Below are 14,992 nucleotides of genomic sequence, written 5' to 3'. Positions count from 1 at the left end.
GACACATTTTAAGAATCTCAAATACGTTGCTTTTGGCCACTAACAGACATCTATACTGTTAGCAAATTTTAGTTAGCATTTTTTTAGGGTAAAGGCTGATTTCCCCATTTTCACTCACACTTTACACGGGTATTACCAGCAAGAATTACCGCATGAATGCCGGAATAAGCCTTTTTCAATTAAATTGTGCGTTAAACAGGAGCGTGTATGCACGTGTTAAGTGAAATTGTGCATTAATTTAACAGACAGTAATAAACATTTTTTTTTATCGCTGCTCAGTTAATTCGTCCCTAGATATGGAAACAACAAAAAAACAAACAGGGTTTAAAAATAAAATCCTTAAAAAAATAAATAAATATGAGTTTAATCAGGGTGTGAGCGCGCTGTTATTGTCAATCTTTATTTCCTTCTTATCTGGATTATACTGAAATTGGAAGAGGGATCTGAACAGCCATTTCCATTAGACTGGAGATAATTGTACTGATCTTACGGGAGACAGTGACCTGACCAGCCCTGTGATTGTTCATGGGGTCAGGGCTGCATGTGACAAGCCAACATCGGATTGCGAGTAGGGAATGGAAACCACAGTAAGCCACAGACTGATAGTTATATAGTGGAAAGAGCAGGATCCCCAGCAGCACAGAGTATATCAGGACATGCTTCAATTTATTTAAAACTTGCAACATAAAATATAAATAAATACATAAAATAGAATAAAAATAACCGACCACAAAATCATAGGCAACCTTAATATTCCATCACATTAAATCCCCCAAATGAAAACTAATACAAACCACTAAACCTATCACCTATATACAATCCACTCTCTCCAAGGGAAAACTGAGCAAGGATTTAAAGATACTCCTAAACTATCTATATCACACACTAACCTATCTATACTTAACCTACCATTACTCTTCACCACTATCAAACACCTACAGGCAGATGTATGCAAACCTTTCCATAAAAAAAACAATAACATCAAAAATCTACGGGAAAGTGAAAGAATGAAAAAGAACCCATAGCTAGACATAGAAAAGATTGTCTACCACCCACTCAAGGGGGCTTCAATTGGCTCCACCAACGAGACCAGCTGACAGCAACCAGCCTTCCCTTATCCAGATCCATCAACCTCTTCACCTCTTGTAGAATTAAACCCACCACCTCTTCACAAGGGGGACCTTTTTCCTTATGGTGACATTACACCGTGTATTCCATGTATGAAATCTAACCGCTAAACTAACTGAATAAATCGTGTTCAAATTAAATCCACCGTACCTTCTGACTGCCCCATAACCCCACTGAGGGTAACTGGGGCCCGAAAGGCATGGGATACCAATGGCCCTTGCTACCTCCTCATAAACTTTTACATTAAAGGGACACTCAAGCAGGAAATGGTCCATCGTCTCCTCCACCCCTGTACATTCCTTTCATGGGCAACCACGGTTACTGGGATTCCGCCACCTGAGGTTCCCTCCAACATAAAGCCTTCCATGAAAAGAGAGCCAGGCGATATCTCTAAACCTCTGCGGTATCCTCTGGGAATTTAACAGAGCTAACCCGGCCAAAGCAACATCATCTGGACAGTCCCTCAGTGGCACCGGGACATGGAAGCTGTTCTGCAAAATTCTTTTCCCCAACTCCCTTCTGGAAACATTTTTTACTTCACCTACCTCCATACTATATTTCCTTATCACCTTCAAGCTCTGGATGGCGTAGATCGGGAGGTAGTCAATACAAATCCGAAAGCTTCTCGCTTGGCCTCCCTCTATCCACAAACTGAGGGTGGGAGACACCCACAATCTGAATCCCTCTACTCACCGAGGGGGAGCATCTAAAAATATACTCCCAATGTCCAGTTTAAAAAGTCTGTTATAAAAAAGACGACAGGGTTTACCATGTTTAAACCCCCGTCTTTTCACGGTCTGTAGGTGATGCCCCTCTTGACTATATTATCCTATTCCTCCAAAATAGCAGGAAGAACAAGGAATTAAGGCCCTCATTCAGAGCCGTACGCTCTGAGCAGAGCGCACGCTCTGAATGAGGGCCGTCCTCCATAACTATGGAGCGTCCTCCTGGATGCTCGTATAGCTGTGGGTCACCACCCACAGCCAAAACGAGCGTGCAGTTTGATGGCTGCGATGGTCTTGACCATCGCGACCATCGAAACTGCGAGCCGGAGCCTGCGGTTGAGGTTTTCAACCGCAAGGCCCGGAGTGATTTTGGCTCTATCAGAGCCCAAATCACTCCCACTGACATCACTAGTGATGTCAGTGGGCCGGCTTCTGACGGTAGGCGTTCCCTTAGGAACGCCCCCGTCAGGGAGGCACGCCCCCGGCACGCCCACCAAAGGGGGCGTGCTGTCAATCAAAATCGACAGCACGCCCCCTTTGATCAGACACAACGAGCGAAGGAAAGTCCTTCGCTCATCGCGTCTGGCGCATGCGCATGACGGAGCTCCCTCCGTAGTGTGCATGCTCAGTGCAGAACATCGACCCACTTGCGAGCGGACAGCCGCTCGCGAGTGGGTCTGAATCAGGCCCTAAATCTGGACCACATAGATTGAGGCAAAAAAGCACACATAACTGACATAAAAAATAGGAATCAGATAAGTTTTGCACAAGTTAACCTTTTCCCTCAAAGATAACTTCCATCTTTTCTAGCTCTCTACCTTCCTGGCCGCATCTTCCAGATTTTTATCCCAATTTAGGTAGGTGTAATCACCATGGTCAAATTTGATGCCTTGAATTTTGATCTGCTGACTAATTTGAGGGAAGCTGTCCAGAAGGCAGAACTCAACACCTTCCTCCCCATCCAGAAAACGTCACACTTTTCTCACGATTTACCCTGGAGCACGAGGCCTCAGACTATTCACAGATGAAGTGAGCCTCTGCCTGTGAAGACATCCACAAGGACCACCACCCTCAGCAGGGACTCCGGGCCCAGCTGCACTCCCCCACAGTTCCACTCTCTACCCTTCTGATGAAGGGATCGATTGCAAAAACATATAGGAAGGGGTTTAGGGGACAACCCTGACAGACACCAGAGCCCACAGTGAGAAGCTTTCAGCTTGACGATAAATAACCTGCAACCAATTCACCACCCGCTCTGGAAGACCATACCATTTCAGTAGGGCCCAAAGGTACTCATGATTTACCCAGTCAAAGGTCTTAGACTGATCCAATGCCAGTAGGTACTTTCCTCACTTCTCAGCCCTGCACCGCTCAATGGCCTCTCGGGCACCAAGGACAGCACTAAAGGTGCTCTGATCTTTCACCGTGCTGTGCTGAGAAGGTGAAAGCAACAGCTCAGAAAATTCTGATAGCCTACTATATTAAACAATACTTTTGCCAGAATCTTCCTGTCCATATTAAGAAGGGCTATGGGACGCCAGTTCTCAAGACAAGATGGGTCCTTTCCTTTGGACAGGAAAATAAGAGCAGAAAATCTCATAGAAGGAGGGAGAATTCCCTCATCCAGGCTCTCATTAAACACTTCCACTAGATGGAAAATTAGGAGGTCTGAAAAGGTCTTATAAAACTCAGATGTTAATCCATCTGGTCCTGGTGACTTTTTGGGGTTTAACCCCTCTATCACTTTCCTAACTTCCTCCCCTGTTACATCACTCTCCATAGAGTCAAGAGACACAACCTGAGGATTCAGACCTGGTGTCCCCCTCAGAAATTCCTCATTCATCTTTCTGACAAGTGAGTGCTCAGACAAAAGATCCAAATAATAGGACACAATGATGTCCAGAATGCCCTTCTTATCAATACGAAGAACACCCTGTACGTCTACCGGTCCTCTGATCTGTTTGGCATCGACTGACCTCCTACAGTTCTGGTAAGGATCTGGTGAGTGGTACATTCCGTAATCCCTTTCCAGAACCAAGGATGCCAGCTGGTTATACTGAAATCCCTTCATCTGGGCCCTCACCCGGGAGATTTCCCCACTATCTCCCACCTCAGATATCAAGAAATCGAATTTCTTTTTCAGGTTATGGTAGGCATTCTGTTTTATTAAATTTTTCTTGGCTATGAGCCAACGGAAAAACTTACGGATTCTCTTTTTTATCACCTCCCACCACTCGGATCGTCTCCAACCAGCCTCCAGAAGTGTCTCCTGAGATTGAAAGAAGACCCTGAAAGACAGCCTAACTCTCTCTTCCTTTAGAAGCTCCGAGTTCAAATGCCACAGGCCCCGCCCTTTCTGAGGGGTTTATGAGGTATTCAAAGTTCCTGAGAGAAAACTGTGATCGGAGAGCTCCACCAAGCTCACCCCTGAGGATGAGGTTTTAGAAGACTCCTTAACAAAAAAACTATCTATTCTAGACCTATTGGTACTGCTAAAATAAGTGAAACCTGTGAGGTCAGGTGAGTGACGAATATGCACATTCACCAGAACAGCCTAACTAAACATACTAACTAGAAAATGTGAATCAATGCCCAGTAGTCTCCTTGAACCTTCCCTGTCCTTTGGCCTAACAATGGTATTAAAATCACCACCAAAGATAACCTGCTGAGCCATAAAAAGGAAAGGTTTAATCTCCATAAAGAGACATTTCCTATCCCAAGACATCTGTGGCCCATAAACATTGATCAACCTTAGGTCCTGTCCCTTCATGTTGATATCCAAAATCATACATCTACCTGCTTGCAAATCTATAACCTTGCGCACAGTTACCATGTCAATAAAAAAAAGTACTGCCACCTCACCATACACCACGGCCACGAGAGACCAGTAAGAAGGACCCCTCCTCCACTCACATTTTGCTTTGTGGAGGATGTCCAATTTACTAATCCTAGTCTCTTGTAAAAACAAAGAGTCAAGAGTCAACCTCAACCGTGTTGAAAAAAATCAAAGGCCAACCTATGAGCATGTTCGGAAACTACGGAAGCCACTTTAATCGTGGCACATCGTATACAATGGGTATCCATGTTTATAGGTTAAAAAAAGCAAGACCTTGCTTACTTTTACCTTGTGCCAAGAAAACACAAAACAAAAAAACACCTCAACCCTGCACCCCAACCCCCTGCGGGCCAGCACCCTCCACATTTGAGACCCAAGTCACATCCTGTGTCCTCCCTTCCTGTCCTCCCTGGGGTACCCCACCCGCTACTCCAGAAAGCCCAAGATCAGGAGGTTTTAGATCCTTGAACCTTCACCAGGATCCCAAACCCCTGCCTGCTTCATCCCACTTCCCTCCAAATCTTGAGTTTCCTCCACCACCTTCTCTCTTTCTTCTCCCCTTTTTGCGTATCCATCACTATTTCTTCAAGCTCAGTCCCCATAGGATCCCACTCAAGACCCTCCACCTAATCTCCTTTCTTTCTCCTCCTTTTTACCCTTCCTTCTTCTCTGACTCCCATTTTCTTTATCTTTTTACCACTCTCTTTGCCTTCTTATCCGCCCCAGTCACCAAAACCAATTCTCCACCATTCTTTAGAATTTCCCTTTCATCATCTGAAGAAACAACATCAAATGTGTTACTTAATACAACTTGTACCTCTTCACCCTTCATTTTTTCTTGCTTCCCCTCTTAACTTCCTGAACAGGTGCTTCATCCTTCCCCTCCTCTTGCCTCTGCACCACCTGAACTCTTTCTAATCCTCCTCTCTTAGTTTCAGCCTGTTTTTCTCCCCCCTCTTTTCTTCCTACCACTGGCCCCACCCCCACCTCCTGTCCACTATTGTGATTGGCCCATGGACATCTACTATACGGATGCCTGTCTTCCCCACACAAGTTCCATTCACCACTTCACATTTGCTAGACACTTGACCAATCTTGTTACATAATGAACACTTAATAACATTACATTCGCTGCTAAGATGGTGAAATCCCCACACTTAAAACATGTTCTTGGTTGGTCCTGGTAGAAGCCCCGCAACCTGTCCCTCCCAATATATGCAGCGGATGGTATATGCACAAACCCTTTATCCGAATGACGCAGCTTCACCAGGGCCTCCCATGCTACCCCATACCCCCAACGTGCGTCCCAACTTCACTATGTCAGACTGCAGGTCGCAATACCTGGAGAGCCAAAAAACAATATCCCCCCACCCCCTGGGGGATTGATGCATTTCTCACCAATATGTTTATCTTTACTTTTTCATTTTTGTAACCATATTAGCTCTGTACATCTTGTAAGGATCAGTCATTTTAAACGCTTGCCATTTTGACCATAGCTGCAATCCTTGATAGGACAAGAAACTTAAGTCATACTCTGTCTTCAAGTCAAAAATAATTTCAAGGGATACTTTTTTTGTAGGCACCTCCCCCTCCCCCTCCCCTACGAATTGTATCAGGTTCCTCCTTTTGCCCACCTGTCCTGCCATACCAGACATTTGCATACCGACATTTACATTTGCCTTTGTAACATTTGTCCTATAGTAGAAACCATCTTTGCATATGACACATTTCCCTACGACCCTTGCTTATTTGATACTGTTATGGACCCCCAGACCCTCCACCCTCTCTTCTTCTTACATCTTCCCCGATAATCCTAGCTGCCTCTGCAGCTCTAGTTGGAACAAGCATTTTGTCCCCATACACTGTTTTTATAACCTTCAATTGTTCCTCCGGTAAAGCGGTTTTGTCCAATGCCGGTATCCCCTTTGCCAACAGCTTTCCTTGCATGCATAACCCAGCATCGATAACGCCCTGCACATTCCTGGTACCTATTTCGATTATAGCCTGCATGTGTCTGGAGTGTGTCCCCCGAGTCTCCCCAGTTGCAGGTACTATACCTGCCCCTGTAGACCCATAAGAGGATCTCTCCTCAGTGCTTTTCTTTTTTTCCAAAATCTCTTTCAGCCTTAGCTGCACCAACACGATATCCATTTCAACCTTGAACATTTCCTCATCCACACATCCGGTACCTCCGTCTCCCATCCCCACAGGTGGAACTGGTCCATACGAGGTGCTAGCAGGTACACGGGACCCATCACCCTTCATACCTCCACACCTTCACTCACCTGTGGGATAGCCGGCCTTACGACATCACCCAATTCCTCCCTCACCAACAGGCATCAACTGTTCATCCCTGCATCAACTTCACCGGCCACCGCCATTACTGCATTGTCACCACCAGCATTAGACATACTAGCGGCTACCACATCTGTCACCTCAGCGCCTGGCAGCCTACCTTCTTCTTTAGACACACTGTCCTCTAATCGATTTTGCATGAGTTGTTTTTGCACTGCCAAAACCTTTTCTCCTTCCGCAACACTGCAAGCCCTTTTTAGCTCTTTCAAGGTTGGCCGGAAACCCCCACTTGTAACAAGAAATTCTTCTCTTTTTTTCGCCGCCAGCTTCTTTTTGCAGATCCTCAAACGTATGAGCCGCATACACGTCTTCTTCCAGCTCAATATCTTCGTCAATATCACTGACACTAACAGCTTTGGTGTCAGACAGCCCCACTCCCCCCACTTAACCCCCGATAGGGCTGACGGCTGCCGCTCCATCCTGAGTTGCTTCACTCGGGGGAGCACCCTCTGGAAGTTTGGAGGGAGCTGCCAGCGTCCCCGGTTGACTCATCAGAGCCGCACTAACCACCGCACTGCTGTCATTCGTCAGCTCGGGCTGGCCAGCTGCCGACATTACCTGGACACTTGATCTTTTTTGCTTCACCTGTGCCCCTTCTGCACAGGGTTTCAAGCTCTTCCCCCCAGGAGGATCCATACCTCCTGGGAAGCCCCCTCTAAACTTCCAAGTCAGCAGCTTCTCCAGCAGCAGCACAGCGATCCTCTTCTCCAGGAGGAGGTTTCCTTCCTGTGGAAGCCTGCAGGAAAAGCCCCTGCTTCTAGGCCTGACAGCACAGCAGCACAACTCCACAACAGCTCTCAGGAAGCTCCTCCTCCAAGTACACACCTCTCTCTCACAGAGAATGCAGTTGGGAAGCCGGCGGACCTAATCACGCAATACCAACCGCCGGCTTCCCGACTGCTTAATCCTGGCGAGGGTTAAATGACAGGCGTTTAAATCTAGACGCCTGTCATGTTACCGACGCCGGGAGACCGGCGTCCGGGATACTGATTGAAGGGACGCCGTGCGCCAAGCGCGGATAGCCGCGCGGGGGGGGTAGGTTTTGGGCTCCCGGGGGGGGGGAATTAGGGTTACGCAACCCCCTGGGGGACATAGGTTTAGGCGGCGTGGAAGGGGGGGATTAGGTTTAGGCACTTAGAGGGGGGATTAGGGTTAGGCACTGGGGGGAAGGTTAGGGTTAGGCACCCCTAAGGGAGGGTTAGGGGATGGAATTAGGTTAGTCAATACTTACCTTAGGGATGATCAGGATTTTCACCCATGTCAGGCAGCCGCTGTCGGGATTCCAACCGCCGGAAAGGCGTCCGGCAGTAAATCATAACGATTCCGAATGGAGGCAGTAGGAAGCCACAGCCTGAGAGTCATATAGTGGGAGGAGCAGGGTCCCCCAGCAGCACAGAGTATATCAGAATATGAGTGATGTGTTAGTGAGGACAGGGCTGTATGTGTCAGGGCAGTTACATGATGTGAGGAGGGGAATAGAGGCAGCAGGAAGCCACAGACTGAGAGTTATATTGTGGTAGGAGCAGGGTCACCCAGCAGCACAGAGTATATCAGAATATGAGTGATGTGTTAGTGAGGACAGGGCTGCATGTGACAGGGGCAGTGACATGATGTGAAGAGGGGAATGGAGGCAGCAGGATGTCACAGACTGAAAGTTATATAGTGGGAGGAGCAGGGTCCCCAACAGCACAGAGTATATCAGGAGATGAGTGATGTGTTAGTGAGGACAGGGCTGCATGTGACAGGGACAGTGACATGATGTGAAGAGGGGAATGGAGGCAGCAGGAAGTCACAGACTGAGAGTTATATAGTGGGAGGAGCAAGGTCCCCAGCAGCACATAGTATATCAGGAGATGAGTGATGTGTTAGTGAGGACAGGGCTGCATGTGACAGGGGCAGTGACATGATGTGAGGAGGGGAATGGAGGCAGCAGGAAGCCACAGACTGAGAGTTATATAGTGGAAGGAGCAGGGTCCCCCAGCAGCACAGAGTATATCAGGAGATGAGTGATGTGTTAGTGGGGACAGAGCTGTATGTGTCAACGGCAGTGACATGATGTGAGTGGGAATGGAGGCAGCAGGAAGCCACAGACTGAGAGTTATATCGGGAGAGGAGCAGGGTCCCCCAGCAGCACAGAGTATAACAGGAGATGAGTGATGTGTTAGTGAGGACAGGGCTGCATGTGACAGAGGCAGTAACATGATGTGAGGAGGGGAATGGAGGCACCATGAAGTCACAGACTGAGAGGTATATTTTGGAAGGAAGTTTGTGCTGTGAAATTCATACATATACTGTATTATTAATGTTATTATTACTATTGAGTATCTATAAAAGTGCAAACATATTCCACAGCCCTGTACAGCATAAGTAAAGCGCAGCACAAACGATCAACAAACAAATGTCAGAAAGGTGGCTACCCCTCTGAGCTTACAATCTAAAGCAATAGGGAACATGTCAGGTATTACATGAGAGGGACCAGGAAGATATCCACTCAAAAGAAAAGATATGGAAAGATAGAAATCAGGTAATACAGGTTTTTTCAAACTACACCATATCTAAAAGACAAAGTAAAAATTTTAAATAATTTGAAATTAGCAATCAAGGAATGTGGCGGTGTACCGTCCTGTATATCATATACAGTATATGGATTCATAATATTTACTCGCTCATTGTGAGCAGTGGGACTTTCCAGGCAAAAAATGAACTGTGTAGGTACTCAGGACCTTGACCTCATCACTTTCTGTGTTTTCAACAACAAAAAAAGCATCATGACGTCATTAAGAAGCTTCCTGTGGCTCTGTATATAAAACCTGGAGGAGGTCCTGGAAGCAGTCAGTGGAGGATTGTGCTCCCAGCTCCTGAGGTTTACAGACAGACCACAATGTACAGGATCATTAGCTGCACGCTTGTGGTGGTGAGTACACACTGTATCCCTGCAGCTACACTCTCTGGGGCTGGCTCATCTGCAGCTCACACAGCAGCAGTGTCTCCAAGGAGGACCATAGCTGTGTACTGTATGTCTCATATCCAGGCTGATCTATGCTGTGACTGTCCCAGCAGATGTGGCATGCTTCTTATATGGCTTTGTCATGCTGACTGGGGATAGGATTGATGCTGTGACTGGGAGTTGAAAGAACCTGCAGGAATTATTTTATTATAGTGACAAAATCTTTGGTGCCTTATTCTGGAGCAGAAAGAAGAATAGTTGCAATAGGTGTGCATTGTGTGCATGTGTATACTGGGATATGCAGCAGTCATGCATTGTGAGTACAGATGTAATGCATGTTATACACACATCTATCTATCTATCTATCTATCTATCTATCTATCTATCTACTTACATACATACATACACACATTTCTCAATTGCATAAGCACTCAGGTTTATTTGCAGAAACAGCACAAAAGTCCTTTATCTAGCTTTATAGATTAATAAAGGACCTTTGTGATCTGAAACGTTGCTGGTTCTGCAAATAAACCTGAACGTTGCTACAAATGATGATACTGGGATAACGTTCTTTTCCTCCTAATTTAGTTCTGGCACCCTCTCCTATATGCACTAATACCTTTAACTGCAGTGCCCACTGTTTCCATATACTGTAGATGTATATATTTTAGAGTGACTGCTCAGGCCATGCCAGTTGTCTGAAAACCATTTGCTGACCTGTAGTCGGATATGTCATATTATTAAGATATAACACAATATTATAATTTTTCGGGATTCTCTATCACAACTAATAACAGGCAGCCGTGGGAGAGGGGCGCTCTGTTTGCATACTGTACTTATTTTTAAATTCCTGACTTTATATACAACGCTGTGATTGTCCAAGTCATAAAAGTCGATCTCCTTGAAGGTCTATAATCCGGAATGCTCGGGACATGTCTTCCAGGTTAAGGATTATTTTTCGGAACTGAATGCAAAACTACATTTACAAATTGCATCTACCTTTCCTGTACACTAACATTGTTAAGCATCTCTCCTCACAGTGACTGTTGCATGGAATGTTTAGTGACGATGTCTATGTATCATCAATTATTTATAATGCGCCACAAAACCAGAGGTACAAATCATGCAACTTAGAGTGGCCCATAAAATGAGAACAAGGCATCTTATATGACACAGGAGCTTGCAAACTATCGGTAACAGTCTGCTCTTGTTAGAGTAACTCCCTCCCTCCCTCCCTCCCAGCAAACTTGTAGAACATGTTTGAAAATGCATTTCAACAATACAGAGGTGTAGATTAGTTAGATTTTATCTTGCAAATAGTACAATTTAACATATTTACATATGGGTCGGTAATTCAAATAGAATATATGGACTTTCCTTTCACGGAATCTCAGTATCTCTTCCCTGAGGTGTACTAGAACATGTGGTGACTATATATATATATATATATATATATATATATATACACACTCAATTATAAATTATAATTCATATAAAAAATATCGAAATGTGCTTAGTATTTTCAGTGTGTTCCCGCTCTGTAAGCAGCCAGCCGCCACAGTATAGTGCTTTGCATATTTTAAATGAAATGGATTGCATGGCTTATCCCTGATTGCATTGTACTTTTGCCCATTGTATAAGTCCTAATGCTGCTTAGCTCCTCTCCCCATTTGTCCAGGTGTACTGTAAGCATGCATGGGTATGTAACTTAGTACCACAGCCATAACTAGACTTTTTGGTGCCCTGTGCCATAGAGAGCATTGGCGCCTCCCCCCACCCCCCATTTTTTAAATAGAGACATAAGAGGTGCACCTGAAAAAGGGCCATGGCCTCATGGGGAAGGGCCAGGGAAGAGATAGGAGAGGCCAGGAGATGCTGGGGATACAAGAAGAGGACGCTACAGTTGAGAATAATAATAAACAGGAAAAGTGACAGGCCCAAACAGCGCCCACTGCCCTGCGGTGACCTGTGCCAAGGCACTGGTCGCACTACCCTAGTTACGGCTCTGCTTAGTACAGTTTGCATACATGGGCTAATACACAGTAGGTGCTACTTAGAGCTCTGCTTTTTGAAACTGCAGTAGAAAAAGAATGGATAGCACAATGATGGGCCACCGGTGGGCCTAGGAGGTAAGAGGGCCCTCCCTGTGGACCCTGAAATGTATTAGGTTGATCATCCCTGGGTTAGCAATGTCTATAGGCAACACCACCTCTTGTATTTGCACCAGAACTGTCCTCCACGGTGCTTCACAGCCAGCAAGTGTTTGGCGCTATTAGAATGTTCTTATACTCTACAGTTCTTATCTGTTCGCTAACAATTAAAAATAGATGAGTACAGTTGGAATTCCCCAAAGTAATGTCAGTTCTAAATACATAAAGTCATACAGGCTGAAGCCTATGTAAAACAGTGGTCATTCTACATTTATGTGTTATGTACACCTTATACACACAGCCTGCAGGTCATTTTATACAATATTTTCAATCATTTTGTGGCTCAAACAAAGTTTGTGTACATACATGAAGTACATTTATGTTTTATATACTCCTTATACGCAATGCCTGAAGGTAATTTTATACAATATTTTTAATAAGTTTGTGCCTTAAACAATGTTTGTGGACATTAAGCCATCAAAAATTCAGTATTTCGGAATATTCCATATCTCGGAATATATGGGAGACTGAACACTGTGTGTGTATATATATATATATATATTTATATTCTGGGCTTGATAAATCCTAGGGGCCAGGTCGCCATGGCTACCAGATTTTGCTGCCTGGCTACCAGATTTTGCAGTGAGGGAGGAAGCAGATCCTCCTCAGCTCCCGCAGAGATTCATACTGCGCTCATTTCATGCACAGGAGTGCATGTGCTGAGTGTCGCCTAAGGTGACTGCTGTGCCTGTGTCCGTCCCGGCCTGCACTGACTCCTCCTCTCCATCCTGGCCTGCTCTGATCCCTGCTGTCTGTCCCAGTCTACACTGATCCTCCTGTACGTCCCGGCTGTCTATTGTCCCCTATCTCCAGCTGCATAGAGCTCCTCGGTAATATGGTTTTTGTGGGGCCAGGTATTGCGGAGCAGTTTCAGAGGGATACTGGTGTGACCACGAGGGGAGGGGGATTTTGTTGTACTTTCTAGCACCATTGTTTTATATGAAATGTGGTCCATTATTACTGGAGGGTGGGGGGTGTAACAGAGGAGCTGTGCAGAGCAGTGAGGGGGCCTCCATGTTACTATACTAGTCCACAAAATGGTCCCAGTTGAATGGATATAGTGTGTATAACAGTTGCATAACACACAGAGCTGTGCTCCTCACTCACTCCTGTAATTTTTTTTTGGGGGGGCGGTGGTCTGGCTCCTACACTTTCATCCTGGCTCCTAGATTTTAGAAAAATTTGTCAAGCCCTGATATATATATATATATATATACACACTAGTATATAAAGGCTGATTTGCTCTTCCCGTTCCTTTATACTTAGACCACCCACCACCCCTGTTTCTCCGTCCTCTTCTCTCTCAGCGCACGCATGAACGTGACCGTCACAGCGTTAAATAGGTAAACACTATAATTTCACGCATAGGTGTCACAGTAAAAAAATTAGATTTGGTATCACAAAGTGGAGCTTCCCAAGGGTTTCACTAACCATATATGGTGTAAGAGTCCACTGTTAACTTATTTAATATTCCCAGAAGTTATCAGATTCTTCCCTCACATGCGGCAGTACTGTACAATTTGGAGGAAGGAAAAAAAAAAAGGAAAATGATATTGGGCGTGATTCAGCGTTGGCCGCTGCTGTGTCGCACTTGCACTTGAATGTGGAGTCGTGCCAGCAATAATATGCAAATGCTAGTCTCAGCGTTCCCCCGCTGCAGATACCTGAGCCAGATTGTGCAGGCACTGAGACGCCCACTCTCTGGGCCCCCGTGCACATTAGCACGGTAGGTGGTTCCAGACAGTCCACCATCGCGTCCACTTGCACCCGCCTATAATTTGCTGTATGTAATGATAGCCTAATGCATGAAATGTCACAGAAATCTCCTGCAGAAGGCTTATTAGCACTGCAAATTCTAGTCACCATTATTATCAATGGGGAATCCGATCTTACCCTTATGTACCATTTCGGAGTTTGGCCCCTTTGGTTCACACCATCCTCAGACAGCGTAAAACTCTCTATGCCTATGGAGGCTTATTTGCAGGAGAGAGTTTTACGATTCCTGCCCCGCAGACCCTGGCCAGCTCCGGAAACTGACACCGTGCGCATGCAAAGTTCTAAATGTGTTAGTGCCGAAACCTGAGTCTCCCCCCTTCGTACCTAAACCTAACCCTCCCCTCTTAGTACCTAACCCTAACCCCCCCAGTGGTGCCTAACCCTCCCCACTAGGGGTGCCTGACCCTAACCACCCCCCCAAAAAAAATAACCTAACCCTAACTCTGCTACACTGCCTAAACATAACCCTCCCCCCCTTGCGTGGCTAATGGTAAGGGTACACTGGACTTACCTCGTTCAGCCTGGTGTTCTGGCGTCGGGATTAAGATAGGCGTTGGAATTTCAATGCCTACCTTAAGTCCCTTGTCAGGATTCCCCTGTCAGTATTGAGATATACAGTAGGAGCTGATTGGTTGCCATGGGTAACTTCTGCACTGGTCAGCTTCACTATGTTTTTCACTGCTTGATAAATAAACGAGCAGCATGTATTGGCTGCTGGTCCGACGCTGCTGCTGGTTAAGAGACACCAAAGACTGCCCGGGCTGCCGCAGCAGCCTCTAATACAGGGGTGGATACACATCCACCATCCCTGCTAATATAATGTAGCGTGTTATAACACGAGCGTCAGGGAAACATCCCATGCCAGCCTCCCAGCCGCCAGCAATGCGTGGGTAGTGTGTGACCACAGGCTGCCCCAGAGTATTAAAATTGTACTGGCCCGGGGGGCAAATGGCACCCTGGCCCAGCCCACCCCTGAACACAGGGGCTTATTTATAAAAATGACTTTTTCTCATGA

General features: G+C 45.9%; 1 protein-coding gene across 1 annotated transcript in view; it reads left to right on the top strand.

Annotated features, from left to right (window-relative positions):
• Positions 1 to 9,890: 9,890 nt before the first annotated feature.
• TNFRSF11B (TNF receptor superfamily member 11b) overlaps positions 9,891 to 14,992 on the top strand; it is a 36,217-nt gene continuing 31,115 nt past the window's right edge. Inside the window, exon 1 of the mRNA XM_088450194.1 lies at positions 9,891 to 9,958. Coding sequence (XP_088306320.1) covers positions 9,926 to 9,958 — 33 coding nt within the window. The 5' untranslated portion in view covers positions 9,891 to 9,925. The remainder of the gene's footprint in view (positions 9,959 to 14,992) is intronic.

Source organism: Taudactylus pleione, unplaced genomic scaffold (assembly GCF_031769625.1).
Source record: "Taudactylus pleione unplaced genomic scaffold, aTauple2 ptg000510l, whole genome shotgun sequence".
Classification (NCBI taxonomy): Eukaryota; Metazoa; Chordata; class Amphibia; order Anura; family Myobatrachidae; genus Taudactylus; species Taudactylus pleione.
The sequence above is the reverse complement of the archived record's forward strand: the minus strand, read 5'-3'. Positions and strand labels throughout refer to the sequence as shown.